We start from the raw sequence: 20,098 nt of genomic DNA, 5'->3' as shown, positions 1-20,098 counted from the left end.
TCTACTTGTGTCATCCATGGCCTGTTTTTCACACGACTGTTATTCCCTGCAGTCTCCTCCTTTTTTTATGAGGCCATTGTCTTCTTGGACTAGGGTTGTACCCCACTGTCTTCTTTTAACCTTAAATAGTCACTTTGTATAACTTTCCTCTCTCTCTTTTCTTGAATCACACCAGGATCTTAAACTTCAGTGTATCTGGTGATGACATAATTCACTCCATGACAGTGCTTTATATAGGTATGAATGGCGAGTGACACTATGATGTAGTGCAGGAAAACACAGGTAAACAGGTCAAGAAAAATCCATAACCAATTTTTACAGTACAGATGTCTCTCTTTCCACAAGTGAATAGAAAGTAACTAAAGTGAAAGCAAAGGAATGAAGAAACTGAATATAGCCAAAGGCATTGACAGCAAGGACAAGGAGAACTATAGCAACAAGAGGGGTGATGCCTCAGATGTGTAAGGGGGGAATTTTCTGCTGGTTTCCTGGTTTTTATTTTCAACAGTTACCATATACCTATTATGTTTCTATACTATCTGGTATAAAAAAAGTATTTACCAAAATTAAACTACAGAAGGAAAATGACTTTCATTAAATTTCAGAAATCTCTATTTTATGAAAAATAATAAATTAGGTTAGATTAAGAAAATAATAAAGATCAGATAATAAACAGAACTGTGATTAGTATGAATTCACTTTAGTTGATGTTATTAATGGGCATTGCTGACATGAATTAAATAAAGATTTATGTGTTTAATCAACTCTATGTTCCATATGAGAAGTTGGCTTCCTCTCTCAGTAACAGCACCATAGAATGAAACCTGCGTCTACTTCTATACAATAGTGGGAGATGAAGTTTATCTATGTGGGCATATTGATGGTGTCTAAACATGGATAGCCCCATACAAAGCTGTTTCCAGCTGTCAGGGCTGGGGCATTCATAACAAGGATGCTGTAGATACAGACAGCCCTACTTAATATCAACACAGCAAACAAAATCTGTTTCCTTCACATTCCTACACATACCAATGTATATGCATTATGGGTGTGGGAAGCATGCATATTGTGTAAGTAGGGAAGAGAACTTGAAATGTATCATTGGAGATACTTAAGGGTCAGCTGCAAAGTTGCTCTGGCAGCAGGCCTTTCATATAAACCAAGTGTGTTGATCTTGTACAAGACAGAAAATTCAGATTATTCTAAATGTTGCAATGTGACAGCATTTCATGAAAATTTCATACCAACAGAACAAAGAAAAGCATAAATTGAGGCATTTTCCAAATACAGCAATGGTAATGTCAAGTGGAAAAGTTGCAGTGAAGCAGAGACAACTCTGATGTGGGGCTCAGAAGTTATCTGATGGCATTCTTAGCTTTTGGGAAGGCAGTAGCTAAGAGGTCTGTTTATACATTGTGTTAAAGTAATAAAGATCAAGTCAAACCACTTCTGTATTTTTTAAACAATATAAATAAATTTCTTGTTTTAATTGCTAATCTGTGTGTGTGTGTGTGCGCGCGCGCTCGCGTGTGTTAATCATATCTCTGGAGAATGATGTAATCGGTTAACCTCAAAACAGTTCATTAAAAATACAAACACATTTAGCTCTCTTATCACGGAGATTCTCAGAATATTCATTCAGTATGTGAAAGAAAATAATGCATTAAAGAAAAGCAGCCCTGCACAAAGGTAGGAGTAGGTGTTAGGAAAAGTCTGAAAATGGCTCTTTTGTGTTTGGTACCTTTTCTAGGGCATGCCACTGTGACAGCTTACTCTTTCATTCCTTCAATCATTTCTCCATTCCATACATTGCAAAACACTGTGGGCAATGTAAATACTTCTCAACTACTGAAGTGCAAACCAGTTCCCAAGGTGGCCTGCGACTGATTCTCCCCTGGGTATTTTGCCATTGTTCTTTCTCCATTGGCAAGAAGCCACTGAGATCATTAGTGCCTCTTGTAACAAGGCAGATTTCATTCCTAACAAATTAAGAATGTGTATTTTTTCTTTTCCTTTTTGATGTGTGTTTTAATATATAATAGTGGCATGTGTGTGGTGTACGCACATGTATGACAGGTGAGCTCCTGTGTATGGAAATCAAAGGACCATCAGGTTTCCTGTTTTATCACACTCCAACTTATCCCCTTGAGACAGGACCTGCTGTACACTCACATATGAACAGACAAATGCACATGATTTGTTCAAGTGTTCATCCCTGCAGCACTGGGGTTACAGGAATGCACCTGGCCAACTGACTTTTAAGCTCTTGTACCCATTGAGTGATTGCCCTTTTCCAATGTTCACCCCCATCCCCATGCACCCACCCTCCCACCTTGTCTGCCCATATCTGTCCCTCCCTCCCTGCCTCCCTGCCTCCCGCACTCCCTCTGTCTCTCTCTGTCTCTGTCTCTGTCTCTCTCTGTGTCTCTGTGTCTCTCTGTCTCTCTCTCTCTCCCACTAAGTCTAGTTAGAGCTGTCTATATGTGCACATCTGTGGGGCTGTCCCACTGGAGCATGGGAAACCTGTCAGGGGCAATTTCACTTTTGACACAGTTATCATTGAATGGGGAATTATATGGATATCTTTCACATATTCTGCTTTCTGTCACTCTCATTCAATTCTTGGCATTTTAGAGGCTGATTTGAGCTTGATATCTCCAAGAAGGCCTAAGATACATTTTGCTTCTCTTTTAGCTTCAGACAAGCCTGACTGAACCAATGACGTTATCGAAATCCATCTCTCTTCCGCGTAGTGCATACTGGCATCACATTACCCGTCAGAACAGCGTCGGAGAAATCTACAGCTTGCAAGGCAAGTAGCTTTACAATGAAGAGGCCACACTGGCTGCCAATGGCTTCCTTCCTTGAAGGAGTTGTGTAAATTGCTGTGTGTTTGCATCAATTGCTTTCCCTTTGTTTCCACTTATCAACTGTCTCAGGGCACAGTAGGAATTCTGAGATTCACCATTACTCCTTTAAAGCTATCATTTTATACATACATGCTATAAAATGATTCCTAAAATCATCGTGATGGATGAGGACCAAATTTGGCAGAAGATGTTGACTGAAACAAAGCACATGGTGGAAAACGGAAAACTGAATGTTGTGCTGCTTTAGAAAGTACTTCTTTTTCGATGTCTTTTATTCTTCCTAGGATTAAGCATCTGGTCAGGAACTGGTTTCAGGCTTGGTACTAAAATGCTTCACAGACTTACCCACTGAAGCTTTCAGATGTAGCCAACATCTTATCAGAGAGACCCATTGGGGAGGAGCAACATAAAAGGGGTAGAATATAAACAGGATGTCTCCGTGGTTTTCCCGGTGACCAGCTAACCAATATGGGAATGGTTTGCTGAGTGAAGGGACAGGAAAGGTATCAGACAACTGATGTGCAGCCACAGAAAACCTGCCATTGCCTTTCCTATTCTTTCTCTTTTGTCTTAAATGATCACTGGTGCCCTTCATATAGAGTATGCTCCCTGGATGAAGAAACATAAGTATAGTACTGAAATGCACAGCTGAAAACACACAACAGGTTTGAATGAGGTAGGCACCCAGTAAAATACCAAGGGAATGCGTAACTATTTAAGCCATAGCTTGGTGTTTTTGTTTCATTTTGTTGCTCTTTTTTTCATCCTTTACATTTAGTCTTGTATTTATTAACAGCACTAATTGCTTTGCTACACAAAAACTACATTACAAGCAAAGTGAAATAATGTGTTTTTCTAGCCTTATTTTTTTGCCAGAGTTTCATAGGGATGAATAAATTTGATCACCCAAGAAATGATTAAATATATGTTCTTCAAGGAAAAGAAGTTGGAAGGATTTTATTCATTTTATACTTTAAATGGTCATTTAAATTTATGGCTGACTTGATGCTTGTACTTAAGGCAGTTTTTTTTTTCAGTGTTACCTATTTAGATCAGAAAATATTTAAGATATTAAAAACTGAAGGTCAAGGAACACAAATGAAACTATCCTGAGGAGGTCAGAAATCAGAAAAAGGTAACAGGAAAATAGGTTAGTACTAAGACTTGTCTAGAATGTTCCAGTCTCACCCCCCAAGCAAATACCCACTTGGTATGAGAAAAACAGACAGAAAAAAAGGACCAGGTGTGATGGCCCACAGGCACTCAGGCAGTAGAGGGAGAAAGATCTATGCACGTTTGAGGCTAGCTTGTTCTTCAAAGTGAGTTCCAAATAAGCCAGGGCTATATCATAAGAATGTGGTATTTAAAAAAAAAGTTCAGAGAGGAAAATGAATAAATGAGTTTTTCCTGTCTCTACACTCTACTGCCCCCTCCAAAATAGTTCATGATCTTGTTTGATTGACACTATCTTTTGTGTTAAAGTCAGAAACCATGCTTTTAAGGTAATAAATATGGATATACGGACGTATTATTCTCAAGTAGAAACTGGAACATTTGAATCAAATAATTGATAATAAATATCTAAGTAAAATATCCTAACACATTAATACGGAGGATTGGAAGGCAATTTCCTAGCACTCAGCTTTGTTTGATGATTCCAGAATAACAGACAGTTGTTTTCATGACCACATAACTGAAGCTTTTCTCCAATAGAGGAGATAGTATTTGGACTGAAAAGTTTTTGCTTTTGATATGAAATAATTTCACGTCAATGAGTGTTGAGCTATCTCTTTAAACACTGCCAGATATTCTTTGAAGGACAATGTTAATTTTGCATTCTAAAATCAAGATAGTAAGCATTTAAAATTTTCTATGCTTTTACCTTCATTAATAATTTCTATAAAAGTTAGGATTTGAAATGTTTTATACTTACAATGAACATTCTATATCATGCTATTCCCTGCTTATTTGGTTGGTTATTACTTTGTACTATATACATACAGACATATGGATATATTTTCAATATAAATAATTGTTGGGGAAGTCTTATGTTAATAAAGCACTGTCTGGCCAATAGGAATTTAGATAGGTGGGACTAGGAGTCCAGGAGGATTCTGGGAAGGAGAAACACAAGAGAGTCAAGATGTAATGCCATGGGGGTAGGAAGCCCGGAACCATTCTCCGGTAAGAGACATACTTAGATTAACAATTATGGGGTAATTTCTTAAGTCAGAGCTAGCCAGTAAGAAACAAGCAAGGCCAACAGCTTCATAATTAATATAGCCTCCTGTGTGTTTATTTGGGACTGATGCGGCTCTAGAACCAGGCTGGCAGAAAGGCTTCTCTCAAGGAAAAGGTTTCCCTTAACAAATAATATTTCATTAACTGTGGGTTGATTGATGTACTACATTTTCCTTAGACTAATACACTTTACCTTTTGATGTAACACTATTTTGCCATTATAACATACACAAGGGTAGTAATAATTAGATATTCACGTGGAGATAAAATAAGTAGTTAGATACAAAGATGGGCAGAAAATAAGTAGATAGTTGGTAGAAAACAGTTATAGATATGAACTTGTTAGGGGCACTTGACAGAAATGAATTACTCTTATGTAGCAGTCCACATAAGCAGGGGACAGGAATCCTTAGAAGTTTTCTGCATTGTAACTAAATTCTAGTGAAATCAGCACTGAATAAAATTACTGAAACAAGGGAGAAATAAAAATAGAAGCAATGAACTTCAGTACCCCTTTGTGAATCTCTAATTTTAACAAAATTGCATGTACCACTATGGTTAACTTGCATCCTTAGTTGTGACCTTGACTTGCCACCATTTCTTTTTCACAGTTGGCTGTCACTGTGCAGTTTGCAGAGTCTAGTGATGTGAATGTTGTTTGTCAAGTTATCAGTCAGTTTTCATTCATACAGGCTCCATGTCACACTATTCTCTGGTTAGCTGGTTTGTTACTGTATTAAGGTAATTTCTGTACATGGAATAAAAGAATCTATTCAGTGTAAATTATATTTCATTGACTATGAACAAGAAGAATCCTAGGACAGGAGACGTTCTTCTAATTAACAGTTCAGGGAAATACACTCGACATGTGACAACTGAAGGATAAGGTAGCTGGTCACATCGGGACTTTACTTGGAATTCAGAGCAAGAAGGCAGCTACTCTCCCCTAGCTGTCTCCTTTGTATTCAGCCTGAGACCCAAAGATATGAGATAGCTCTATATACATCCAAGACAGGTCTTCTCTCTTATGTTATCCCTTTCTAGAAACACTGTCCCAGGTGCAATCAGAGACAGTTTCCACAGAATTCTAAACCCAGCAAAACTCTCAATGAAGATTAGCTGTTGTAGCAAGCAAACCACAGGTAAGATGCAGGAATGCAAATTCATTTTCAAAATTTCCTCATCACATTTTTTCATCCGAGATATGAAGCTACAGATCAATGTGAATTAAACGCAGTGAATTTCATTCAGAAGGAAAAGGAGAAAAGTCTTATGTGCTCCAAGTTTAATAGATTGGATTCATTAATAAGCAGCACATGTACTAGAGCTGAAAAAAATTCATGGCCTGAAAACAGACTAATCTATATTAAACTTACATAAAACTTCGATTGCCTGTCAGCCTCTACACTTTAAACTGAGCTAAGTTTTGCTCTGTTCGTTTCTTTGTATGTTGCCAGACACTCCTTTAAAAATAAATATGTCAGTTAATGCGTTGCAGCATTTGGCATTGTGATTGGAGAATAAGTGACATAGACTAAGCTGATTCCCTCCATGCTACTCTCAGAGAGTGCTCTGACAGAGTGAGAGATCATGGAGTTCGGATCAAATAAATGAGAAAAGAAATCATTAGCTTCTAACAAGCCTCCCATTGCCCTAAGTAATAGTTACTCTTCACCACCACCACCCCAAGGAGCTCACGGTAGGTGGACTTTGCCCACTTTTCCTTGCAGAAGTGGACTTCTCTTTATTTTAGGAGGTAGAGATTTTTAATTTGTATTAGCAGGTGATTTATTGCCTGTATTTATCTAACTTCCTCTCTGTCTATACAAATGTTCATGTCACACCCACACAGAAATGCTTTCTCTAAATTCAAGGAAGCCTACACTGCTGAAGGAAAAAAAAAACATGATTTTGAGCTTTTGACTCTGAAATTATGTTTAAAATTACTATTCTCACAAGTTGTTCATTAACTTTTAAAGTATTGGGATATATGTGGACAAGGAAGGAGAGAGAGGAAAGAAAATTGGGGGAGATTGAAGGGAACTCATCAGCCTGCTTCTGGTGTTTTGGTTAACAGCTTGTAGGAAGATGAGCCTCTTCTAGACACAATACTTTCTCTCTATTAAAATAAAGATAGAGAGAAGGAGAAAGAGGAGTTGGCAGGGGAGGATTGAGAGGGGACATTGTGACTGAGCATAGACATTTCCTATTGCTAGTCATTAATTTAGCAAGCACACAAACCAATCTGAGGTGTAGTAAATCTGTCCCTTTAACCTATTACCTCCATTTCTTCTCTCTTCACCTGCTGCTCTCCCACTAGGATTAGCTTTTCTTCAATAAACTGTACTGAAAGGATAGGGGTGGTGGTCTCAGAGAATGTGCTTATGGAGGACATTCCATTCCTATTTTTTGATATGTGCAAATCTCTTATTTTTATGCAAAATTAATTGGGACAGATATACTTTGCTTTGTTTCTGAACAGTTTGAATAAAGATGATTGGAGCTCCTTCTTCTGTAAAGATGGGAGCTTTAGAAGTTCTGCTTTCATTAACACCGATTAAGATCCAAATGCCAACTCTGAATTGCATGCCCTCTTCTGCCCTCTGTGTGTCTGTAATTAAGCTACAGACCACCAGTGTCAGCACCGAAGCTCACCTAATTACACCAAAGGCATTTGATGCTCACAGAAAGGGCATCTGTGGCTCCAATTTCTCAGAAGGACGGGACAGAAACAGGCTATTAAAGTTAGAGATAACCTTCAGAAAATGCTAAAGAAAATTCCAACAGAGACTACTGAGGTAAATCAAAGGTTTTATTTATTCTTCAGTTAGCTATGACCCTCTGTCCTTCTTTACATCCCATTCAGTTTTAAACTTGAATTCTGTATAATTTTCCCATTGATATTTTTCTATTTAAAATTTCACCACGACACTTTTTCCAGATAGATTGCAGAGTAAAAGTCTTTTAAACCAAAAACTTATACAGAAATTTGCAGCAAAAGGAAAGAGTAGTTTACATTGCATCATTCCTATATTCAGATTCCATGTTTTTGGAGTAAGCAGGCAGGACAATCAGAAGTAGCCAAATACATCAACATTCCCCATTGGCAGCAGCATGCTCCTGGCAATTTAGTAACAGCTCTTAGAAACATGACTCCTCTCCCAGAAGTGACACTTTCTGTCTATTAAACCACATTTATGGAAATTTACTGCATATCCTTACCTTAAGAGAAGTAAGTCAAAACAAAAAGTACCTCTCTGGATATCTCTGTTTTGAGACAAATTAATGTACAAAATATTCCTACTGTGAAATATTTCTTATCTCCTACAGTCATAATTAATCAGACCCTCTTCTCTGCTCTCTGAGGAACTAAAGCATAACTTTATATCAATGTATTTGCTTAAATCCAGATTTTTCCCTTGGGCTGTTTTCTACTGACATTGTGGATGGTTTTATTTTTATGGTACTGACTCAGACAGACTATGGGAGATAAGTTTTGTGAAAGGGCATCATCCATTCCTGAATTTTGGAGTCAAAGAAACCTGATTTGAATGGTAACTCTACCACTGTTAAGCTGTCTGACTTTGGGTAATATAGTTAACCTTAATAAATTTCATTTTTATTTGTCCCTAAAATAAGCATACTAGAACTAACCACATTCAATAAATAGGATTATTTAATGCAAGGTGTTCAATAAATGTAAGTAAATGTCAGTGTATTAAAATAAGTTAAATTCACACTAAGAAGTTTCTCTCTCTGGCAATGGCAAGTTTGCTACCTGATACAAATAAGGTCTATTATTTGCTTCCAAATAGAATCACTTTCTATTATGCATGAAGAATTTCACTCCCAAAGACTTCATAAAAAGCTCACACTGTGACACATTTCTAGCCTTTAGAATTCCACAAATACTGATTCTAAGGCTCACCTACCCCAGGATTTTACAGGAGAAAAATAAGATTCAGTTCTGAACCTTCACAGAATCATTTTTTTCTTCTTACAATCAAGTATAAGACGTAGCATCCTCAACAAAGAAATCACTTTTCCAAAGCCACTCATTCCAGGTTGTCTAAGGAATCTAGAAGCTCTTGGAGCCAATGAGTTCTAGAGCCTAAGGACTTTACTATCACTGAACAGACTCACGCTGCATTCCGCCAACCCCATCACTCTGCATACTCAACCCATCAGTGTCCAGTCCCAATCATTGGGTGTTGCTAACCGCCTTATACTAGATGCCCAGGGGCCTTTTGGAGATCACCCTTTCTCTGGCATGCACTCTCTTGGCTGGATCTGGTACTGCTCATCTTGTTCTCAAGAGCATTACATTATTGAAAATGTAAAAGACTTGAACCTCAGGACTGAGATGGTAAAATTCTCTGGAATAGCACAAGACAAATGCTGAAGACATGACGTAAAGCAAATCAGACACGAAATCACTTTTCAGCACCCAGTAATTACTACATAAATCAATAGATAAAGGTTTCCAGGTGTTCTCTTTAATTAATATGATCCAGCAATGATTGTAAAAAATTGTTTTATTATTTTGATTTAAGTTGAAAAATTTTTAAAATATGCTCTAAATTTGATTTCTTCTCCACCAAACTTCCCCACTGAATTATTGGATCACAACAAATATAGGTAAGATACGTAGTTCAATGCCAATCAAGTTTCATGGAGGGTACATAAATAGTGCATTTTGTTTATCACATAATACACATAGGATATGATTAAATGACCAGGTGAATTAATACAGATAAGATGAGCTTTTTCCATGTGCATATGCATTTAAATGCTCAAAAGTGCATATTCACACAGAAACTTTTGCACATTGCTATCTCACCATATCTCAGGAGTCCCATAACAATACTAAACTTAAAGCTATAAGACATGTAGGCCCTGTGCTTGCTGCTTCAGTCTCTGAGTTCATAAGAGTTATGTTCAGTTGATTTAGAGGGCCTTGTTTTAAAAAACTGTTAAGCCAGACAGTGGTGGTACGCACCTTTAATCCCAGCACTCTGGAGGCAGAGACAGGATGACCTCTGTGAATTTGAGGCTAGTCTGGTCTACTGAGCAAGTTCCAAGACAGCCACCAAATCTACAGAAAAACCCTGTGTTGAAAAACAAAACAAAAAATCTTTTAATAAATAAATAAGGTGTTATGAAAGATATAAGATATATAATGAGTAATATTATATGTAATATAAGTAATAATGACATATATTACCTTTACAAGATAATGTTACAAAAGTTAAGATAAATAAGCAATAAGATGCTGAAAATGATAATATAATCAATTTTATTACTTGAACATGTCTCTGCATTAATGACAAAGTTACTCTAGGGTTGTATTAAATAAACTTGTAAAAATGGGAATCACAAGCCAGGTGTTGGTGGCACATGCCTTTAATCCCAGCACTCAGGAGGCAGAGGCAGGTGGATCTCTGTGAGTTCAAGGCTGGCCTGGTCTACAGAGCAAGTTCCAGCAAAGCCTCCAAAACAATACAGAGAAACCCTGTCTCGAAAAACCAAAAAAAAAAAAAAAGAGGAGAGGAAATCACAGATACAGACACATGGAAGATTACAGACAGATCCATATCTATCTCCATGCACAAAACTTAAGTCCAAATGGATCAAAGACCTCAACATAAATCCAGCCACACTGAACCTCTTAGAAGAGAAAGTGGGAAGTACCCTTGAAGGAATTGGTACAGGAGAACACTTCTTGAACATAACACCAGTAGCACAGACCGTAACATCGACACTTAACAAATGTGACCTCCTGAAACTGAGAAGCTTCTGTAAGGCAAAGGACACAGTCAGCAAGACAAAAAGGCAGCCCACAGAATGGGAAAAGATATTCACAAACCCCATATTAGACAGAGGGCTGATCTCCAAAATTTACAAAGAACTCAAGAAGCAAGTCTCCAAAACACCAAAGGATCCAATTAAAAAGTGGGGTACAAAACTAAATAAGGAATTCTCAATGGAGGAGTCTAAAATGGCTGAAAGACACATAAGAAAGTATTCAACATCCTTAGCCATCAGGGAAATGCAAATCAAAACAACTCTGAGATATCATTTTACACCTATCAGAATGACTAAAATCCAAAACACCAATGACAGTTTATGCTGGAGAGGATGTGGAGAAAAGGGCACACTTCTCCATTGCTGGTGGGAGTGCAAACTTGTACAGCCACTTTGGAAATCAGTATGGCAGTTTCTCCGGAAAATGGGAACCAGTCTACCTCAAGATCCAGCAATTTTACTCCCCCCTTTTGTTTTAAGAACAAAACTTTTTTATTTTAGAAATAATCTTATTTTACATATCAATTCCCCCATTTCCTCACCCTCCCATTCTTCCATGCCCCAACCAACCTCCCCAATCCACCTCCCACCCACTCCCCAAGTGAAGCCTTCCACAGGGGATTATCAAAGTCTGTCACATCATTTGGGGGGGAGACCTATGCCCTATTTTGTGTATATGGGCTGCAATAGTATTCCTCCATAAGGAATGGAGTCCCAAAGTCCATTTGTGCACGAGGGATAAACACTGGCTCCACTGTTGGAGATCCCACAGACTTCGCAGGCCTCCTTGCTGGCACCCACCCAAAGGATGCACATTCACACAACAAGGACTTCTGTTCAATTATGTTCACAACAGCATTATTTGCAATAGCCAGAACTTGAAGTAACCTAGATGCCCCTCAACTGAAGAATGGATAAAGAAAATGTAGTACATTTACATAATGGAGTACTACTCAGCAGAAAAAACAAACAGTGGAATCTTGAAATTCTCAAGCAAATAGATGGAACTAGTATAAACCATACTGAGTGAGTTAACCCAGTCATAGAAAGACAAACATGGTATGTACTCACTCATATATGGATATTAGACATAGAGCAAAGGATTACCAGCCTACAATCCACACCTCCGGAGAACCTAGGAAACAAGGAGGACCTTAAGAGAGACATACATAGTCCCCCAGTGAAGGGGAGAGGTACAAGAGCCTCTGAACAATTAAGGAATATGGGGAGAGAGGGGAGGGAGGAGAAAAAGGAGGGGAAAAGAGAAGGGAGGAGGAGAACATGAGGGATCAAGAAGATTGAGTGGAGAGAGGAATAGAGAAGAGCAAGAAAAGAGACACATCAATAGAGGGAGCCAATACAGGTTTAAAGAAATCTGGCACTAGGAAATTATACAGAGATCCACAAGGATGACCCCAACTAGGAATCTAAGCAATAGTGGAGAAGCTACCTTAAATGCCCTTCCCCTACAATGAGAATGTTGACTACCTTAAATGCCATCCTAGAGCCTTCATTCAGTAGCTGATAGAAGCAGAAGCAGAGAAACACTGAGCCAAACTCCTGAAATCCAGTTTCAGAGAGGGAGGAGTGACAAACAAAGGGGTCAAGACCATGTAGGGAAAAACTACAGAAACACTTGACCTGAGCAAGTGGGAACTCATGTACCCCATTCTGACAGCTGGGGAACCAACATAGGACTGAACCAGGACCCCTGAACTTGGGAGTCAGCTAAGAGAACTAGGCAATGTATGGGGCCTCTGGCAGTGGAACCAGGATGTATCTCTAGTGCACAAACGGATTTCAGGAGCCCATTTCTCTTGGAGAGATACTCTCTTAGTCTAGATACACAGGGGAGGGCCTAGACCCCACCCCAAATGAATTGACAGATTTTAATGATGTCCCATGGAAGGCTCCACCCTCCCTGGGGAGTGGATGAGGGGTTTCGTGAGGGGCATGGGAGGATGGGAAGAAGAGGGAACTGGGATTTATATGTAAAATAAGATTGTTTCTCATTTAAATAAATTTATTTAAAAATAGGAATCACAATGTATTATTCATATCTTCATTGACTGCTGGGAATCAAATCCATTCTTCTGAAAACTACACAATACTATGAGTCAGGAAACTCCAAGTCTTTTTCTTCAATAACTTAACTGTCATACTCAGTAAGTGGTAAGCATGGACAGACAATGATCCAGCTTCTATCATGGGTGTGCACAGTCTTTATTGGAATTTAAGAAGCTGAAGCTGTTTGAAAACATTTTACAGAAAGGAGGTGCGCATATGCTCTGCATCACTCTCCTGTGAACAAGAGACTATACTAGGTAATATATTGTACATATAATCCCACATAAAGCACCTTAAGTCCTAATAAGTCAGTTGTGGTTTCAGGTTCCATGTATGGAGAAAGGTGTTGTAGACTTTTTTCCCATTTATTGATCACTTTTCCACCAATTATCAGGCACTGATACAAAATGCAAAGAACTCATTCAAGGCACAGATTAGATTTGTCAAACAAGCTGTCTTGGTTTTCTAGCTTGTTTGTGACTCTGTGACTAACCCCCGGGTTGACAGAATTAAAGACAGGACAGAATAAAACATTTATAGTCTCCATCCTTCTGTGTGGGTACATTCTCTCTGAACCATAATCAAGGTTTACAAGAATTATTTCTCTGAAGAGCAGGCAACAGCTATTCTCAAATGGGCTTTAAATGAGACGACCCAGATGGAAGCCATCTAAGCAATTTGTGGAAAATCCTTAGTGTTTAAATATAAGTTCTGTATGGTTTGGGCATTGCTCCTTTTGTGAAAACAGTTTAAAGTACATTGTGTATGTAAAGTAGTTGGTTTGACCCTTGAGGGATACCATTACTTTTCATTATTATCTCTCAGGCTTTTAACTAAGTTTACAACAAGTTCAATTATGTTCCTCTCTTCCTCCAACTTCTTTTGTGTCTTATTTTGCAGATTTCAAAATCACTCTCGAAGTCACTGCTCCCTTTCATTCTATACTTTTTCACCCTGCTGCATATTTCTTTCTATGCTTTAATCATTAAGGATGAACAGCAGGGTCTTCCCATTGAATTCACAGTTGCCTCTTCAAGTGTCTTCCCTAGCAAAGGTGCAAATGCCCTCCAGGTTTACCACCCTTCAGTAAACATTGTTTGTATCTTCTGTTGAAAGGTGGCTATTCTAGTGTATGGCCCTGAAAAACCTTACAAGTACCAAAGAATTAATATATAAATTTTAACTGACTATATCCCTACCTCTGAAGGAAGAAATGATTATGATTAAGTTAAATTTCTGGAGCTTCAAGGACTGAACAACTATTGTATCACTGTATTACTTTCCATTGATAAAAAGCCATTGTTGAACTGGCTGAACCACAACCTGTAAGCACCCTTAATAAATAGCCTTTATAAACATTATTTCTACCAGTTCTGTTCCTCTAGATAACCGTGACTAATATAGTGAATCTGAATCTTCTTTTCTACTGTTTTTTCACTACATTTTAAAATACTTCTCACAACCCATATGTCTTTTTACCTCATGACCATGTCCATTCTCCTCCTTATAACCACACTATTATTGTTACAGCACTCCAAAAGGTGTGCAGAGGAATAGAAAATTAATCAACATTAAGGAAGTTCAAGTAAAAACAAAATTAGAGAATACTTCATTATAAACATCCATGAAACATTAAACTGAGCATATATGAGCCCACAGATATATCTTGACATCTATAAGATAACCAATCATGTGTTTGTGTTTTCTGGTCATAATATAGTAAAATAAGAACATGGTTTAAACTTCTGACATTTAGAAATGCATTTCTATGATCTTGAATAAAAAGATGTAATGGGGAACTCACAAAAAAAAATAAAGATAAGGAGACCATGGCACAAAACCTAGGAAATATGGCTAAGCTAGTAGTTGAAAGAAATTTTCTAGCCACAAATGCATGTGTTTACAAGAGAATATAGATGGAAAGATAATTAATTACCTGAGCATTCAATTCCATTTAAATGAGCATAGAAGAAAAAAAGAATATAGGTTGTCAGTCTCACACATCACAGCTCTATTGTATTTATGCCAATATTGTTAGGTTTGTTTAATAATGATGTATCAATACACTACCTCGCATTAAGGACTTGAAGCTGAATGCTATCAAATGATCTCAACAAATACAAACAAATGTTTTATACAATCCAGTACTCACCCATTTTAAAATGTGCAAAGGACTAGAATGATGAATCAGCAGTTGAGATTACTAGCTGTCCTTCATGATTCAGGCAGGTAGGAACTCATACACATTATTTAAAAAGCAAACCATGCATTGCACTGACTATAGATGACCTTTCACCAACCCTTGAAATGAAGCATCCATATGAAATCTGTGCCAAACACCACTCCCTAAGATGTATGAAACTGTAATCCATTCCTCCTATAATAGTACTCAGGATTGTAAAATAAGAATTCCAGAAAGGAAACGTAATTCATAATGGATTTTGTCAACAAAAGTTCAAATTGGTCCATAATTAATAACCTCTCCCACAAAGAAAACTCTTTGATATTACAATGGAAGAAAGAAGGAGACTGCATAACTCATGAGCGCAGTGAGGGCAAACACGATTTCCAGAGCATCAGTCTACATGGGAATAGAGTATCACACAATTACCAGTTGCTTTGTTTCAATTATATGAAATTCTACATAATAGAACACTACCCTCACATATTTTTAAGCTGGTGCCAATATTGAAGGAACTAACCAGAAAAATGAAAGTTAACAACTCTAAAGAAAGACACTTGTATAAAATCTGCATAAGGCACACATCAGTTTCCTGCAGCCCCATTTTTCTTGGATCTTTAGAAAGAGAAAGTGAAAGTAATATTGATATTTTTGAATATCAACATTCCAGAACTTCATATTGATTTATTTTCTCTACATGTTTTTTTCTTAAAATTTATTTCATTAATATATATATATATACATATATATCACAGAAGGCAAGCAAATGAACAAATATCTTCTTTTAATAAATTATCCTGTCTTAAAATTTTGTATTTTAAGAAGAATAATTTTAGTAAGTTATATGAACTTGAAATATGATGTTCTCATTAGCTTCATTATTCTATTTTATTTATTCATTATTTTATTTATGGTAAAAATAATCCATAACGTACTTAGCAAAGCAGCACTTTTATCTGCATTAATTACTTAGCAATATTTTTAACATCACCAAACTCTTGTGCATCATACTCAAAAACTGGCAATCCTCTCTTAACCCAACAATTGACTCAGTATATTTCATAAGCCAGATGAATATTACATGCCAGATGAATACCAGGCCTGAGGTAGGCTGTGAGGAATAAAGATGAGTATGATGTATACCATGAACTAGAATTGCTCACAGTTGTGTCCAACTAATTTGTCCTGTATTGACCACCATATATCTCATCTCCAACTCTATTGTCACGGTATATCTCAATACCAGCACTCTTGGTATTCATTGTCTCTTGACTATCATAATCCATACTACCATACAGCAGATTACCACTCATCCACTTCTCTGGGTTCAAAGTGTAAGGACTAGTTAAAATCACATCATTCCTCAGATAAGAAATTCTAGTCACAGACTTTTGTAAACTCTGACAAGCAAAAGACTTCTATACACATGCCCTGACCTGAAACAATGAAATTTCAGCCAGTATGGAGCAATGAAGTTCAAACAATGTAAGTATTTACCTTCTTATAAAAATCAGACCATCGAGATTGTTAAATCAGCCCCAGTCTCAGAGGCTCATAATTCCAGCTACCTGAGAAACTGAAGCAGGTAGATTTGGGTAGAAGTTTCATAAGTTCAAGGCTACCCTCTGCTATACAATGAGTTTGTGCTTAGTATGGGTTACACAGTGAGTTCAAGGCTAGCCTGAACAACTTAGTAAGATCTTATTTCAACATAAAAAGTAACAAAATGAGATTAGGAATACAAGTCAATAGAATAACTTTTGTCTGTCTAATGTGAGGCCCTAGGTTCAATCCCCAGTACCACAAACACAAGGCAGTTCTGCTATTAAGGTTCATGCTGCATTTTAGAGGTGGAGTCTAAAGCCTGAAACAAACATCTCTGCCTTGACAATTGAATATGGCTTCTTGAAATGTATTTTAAGACTATCACCAAAAGGTGTTTCAGTAAGTCACATGGGGAGGAAGGAAGATGGGCCAAGAAGCTCCTGATAGCAAGAACAGTGAACATCACAGTGTGGTAGTGCTATCTATTGGCAGTTTGCAGAGAGGGTTTCTATGTCACGACTGATACACTGACTTAATCAGTTATTCATAAAGTCCCTGATAAATATTGGCAGTTAAATTTAACATGACTACGAGAAAGGGTTCCTTTTGGCTCAGAGTTTTGGCGGTATAATCATACATTGAGTTGACCCATTGCTCTGGGATTATGAACAGATGGCGCAGCATGACATAAACATATAATGGAGAAGTCATTCACTTTGCGACCACAAAACAGAGAAACTTATAAAGAGTTCAAATTCCAACTCTGCCACTCAAGAGCATGAGCCCAGTGAGCTAACAACTTCTCACTATGCCCTAACTCTAAAATTTCTACCACCTCCCAAGCCTTGACACTTGGGACTTTTAGGTAGTTAAGACTTATTATTTTTTGGAATCTTGTGTTCCTAGCTAGCATCACTTGCAAGAATGCGTTTGAAAACACACACCCACAGACACAAACAAAATTAGTATGTTTTGCAACAAATGACTGGAGACAGATGAATAACAGAAATGACCAAATCCTCAGCCCACAGTTATAGAGACCTCATGGATGACCCACCTTCCAGGCTTGACCCTCATGTCATAAAAGGCTTCTTTAAGACCTGTCACAAAGGGCAAACCAATTTGATAAGATTGTTTATATGTCCAATTCAAAGATTTGCACCTCTCCTTCCCCACACTTCAAAAGTATCAGGTTTAATGAAAGCTGGCTGACTCTCCAACAATTACATACTTTCAGTAGGTATTTAACATGATTTCCGCTTGTAGACAGACAAAGAAAAGTAAAAAAAGGAAATATAAATAAAATATGTCTCTATACATCTAGAAACTTTTGAAAAATATATACTTCATGATGAGTAAGTCAAAGGAGTTATGACATTAATGAATGTGTAGACAGTGGAAAGGACATAGAGTTTAAGTGTCCATCATGGTAGATTTACGAATCCTGCACAAAAATGTGTTGTTTGATCACTTGGTAATTCAGGGACCTATAGGTGAAAATAACCTGCAGAGATTTCTGGAAATAACAACAATTGATAAAATGACCAAGAAATGAATTCCAAAAGAGAGAAATAAGTGTATCTGATTGTGTTTGACACAAAAGTTGAGCATCAGGTGTTCCTAAAGTAAATAATAAGTAATATATCTGTACGAAAACCTTCCCAGAAAAAAAATGGAAATCTGGTTTTCAACTCAGATCCTTGAGAAACAGAATAGATGCCAAGATGTATCGAGGCATATAATATTTAGCCAGGCAATAGTCATTAGACAGGAAAAAGGTGTAAAAGAATGTGGATATTGTAGCACATGGTCCAATAAAAAGCAGCCTGGAAGAAACAAAGGCAATGTAGGAAGCATCATAAAGCAATGCAAGCAAGCAAGCATAGCAACAGTAATCATAAATGAAGTCAGAAGTTTGTGAAAAACACACAAAATTCACTATAAACTAGATAGCTAGCTTGCAAATAATTAGATTGGTGAAACTAATGCATAGGAGGGCTTTGTTAGTACTTTATGGTAAGTTTTGGCAAGCACAATCTGCGCATTGCAACATTTTTGAAAGTGTATTTTAATTAAGCATAGAAAAAGCATTAAGAAAAAAGTGAAAATGAAATATTTCCCCAAGTATGTCCCAGCACTAATAAAAATGTATACAACATTATGCATTTTCTCTATGAGTACATTTTATATAGGTAGGTAAACATTACAGTTAAACCTAACCACAGTGTACTTCACTCTTCATAACTTAACTCATTTAAAATTGAACAACAGGATTGACATGTGTTTCCATAACAGTTAAGAAAGGCTCAAATATTTCATTTTTTTCATAGTAAAATCTGATCACAGTACCCTCCCCTTCTCCAGCTCCTCTCAATACTCCCTCCAACTTCACATCCTTTCTCTTACTCTCCCCTTTGAAACAAACAATATACTTTTATGCTTGACACTAGAAATTTAAAAACCTAAGCTAATACTTCAATGAAAATGATTTATTCATGCTTTCTTTAGGAAAAGCTTTGAGATTTCATATTACTTCTCACGTATGTGTGTGAGTGTGTATGTACATGTATGTTAGTGTGTGTATGTACATGCATACAGTGCACACACAGAGTGAGAGGTTGATGCCAATTGTCTTCCTTAATTGTCCATGAATCTTGAGTTTGGAAATTGAGCTAGTCCCACTAATCCACCCGTCTGCTTCTCCCCGGGGCTTGCATTGCAGGTACACACATCACATGCTTGTTTTTACCAAGAGTCTTGTCTTTGCAAGACAAATGCTGTTTGTTTGGTTTTTTTCCGGGTAACCATGACAATGAATTCTGATTCTGACCTAAACTCTGTATCTTTCAGAACGTTTTTCAAGTTTTTTTAAAAATTTACTCTCCATATTTTCTTATTTACAAAAAAAGTAAAATTCCAAACTACTACCATATGAGTTCATATTTCTGTACTTGATTTAAGATGTGCTTGAAAAATATGAAGCTTTATACTAACTTTTTAAAACAATTTTCAGTTAATATTCATTGTTTTAGAGAGCATGCAAATTCTGTGTTATCATGCAAAATAAACACAACTTAAATATTTTTTTACTTAACATGAACATTCAAACCAAACACGGCGATGCATATCTGCAGTAGAAGTCCTTGAGATTTAGAGGCAAAGAATCAAGAATGATCTTGGCTATGTTGTTAGTTCAAAGCTATCTGAGCTATGTGACACCCATTTCAAAAATACGCACACATACATATTCATATATATTCAAATGTTCAAAAGGTTGTTGATCTGTTTCCTCCATTTCATTACTGGCATTAAATGCAAGTAATATTATAGAATATCACAAGTTAATTTTCATATAAAATGACAAAATGTATTTAGATGTGATAAAAAT

General features: G+C 37.1%; 1 protein-coding gene across 1 annotated transcript in view; it reads left to right on the top strand.

Moving 5' to 3' along the window:
- The window catches only part of Dok6 (docking protein 6), a 407,151-nt gene that overhangs the window by 310,411 nt on the left and 76,642 nt on the right, over positions 1-20,098 (top strand). Inside the window, exon 7 of the mRNA XM_005065385.4 lies at positions 2,695-2,812. Within this exon, the coding sequence (XP_005065442.1) occupies positions 2,695-2,812 (118 nt within the window). The remainder of the gene's footprint in view (positions 1-2,694; positions 2,813-20,098) is intronic.

The sequence above is a fragment of the Mesocricetus auratus genome, unplaced genomic scaffold (assembly GCF_017639785.1).
Source record: "Mesocricetus auratus isolate SY011 unplaced genomic scaffold, BCM_Maur_2.0 Super-Scaffold_100015, whole genome shotgun sequence".
NCBI classification, from domain to species: Eukaryota; Metazoa; Chordata; class Mammalia; order Rodentia; family Cricetidae; genus Mesocricetus; species Mesocricetus auratus.
Note: the sequence above shows the minus strand (reverse complement) of the source record. Positions and strands in the feature narration are given on the sequence as shown.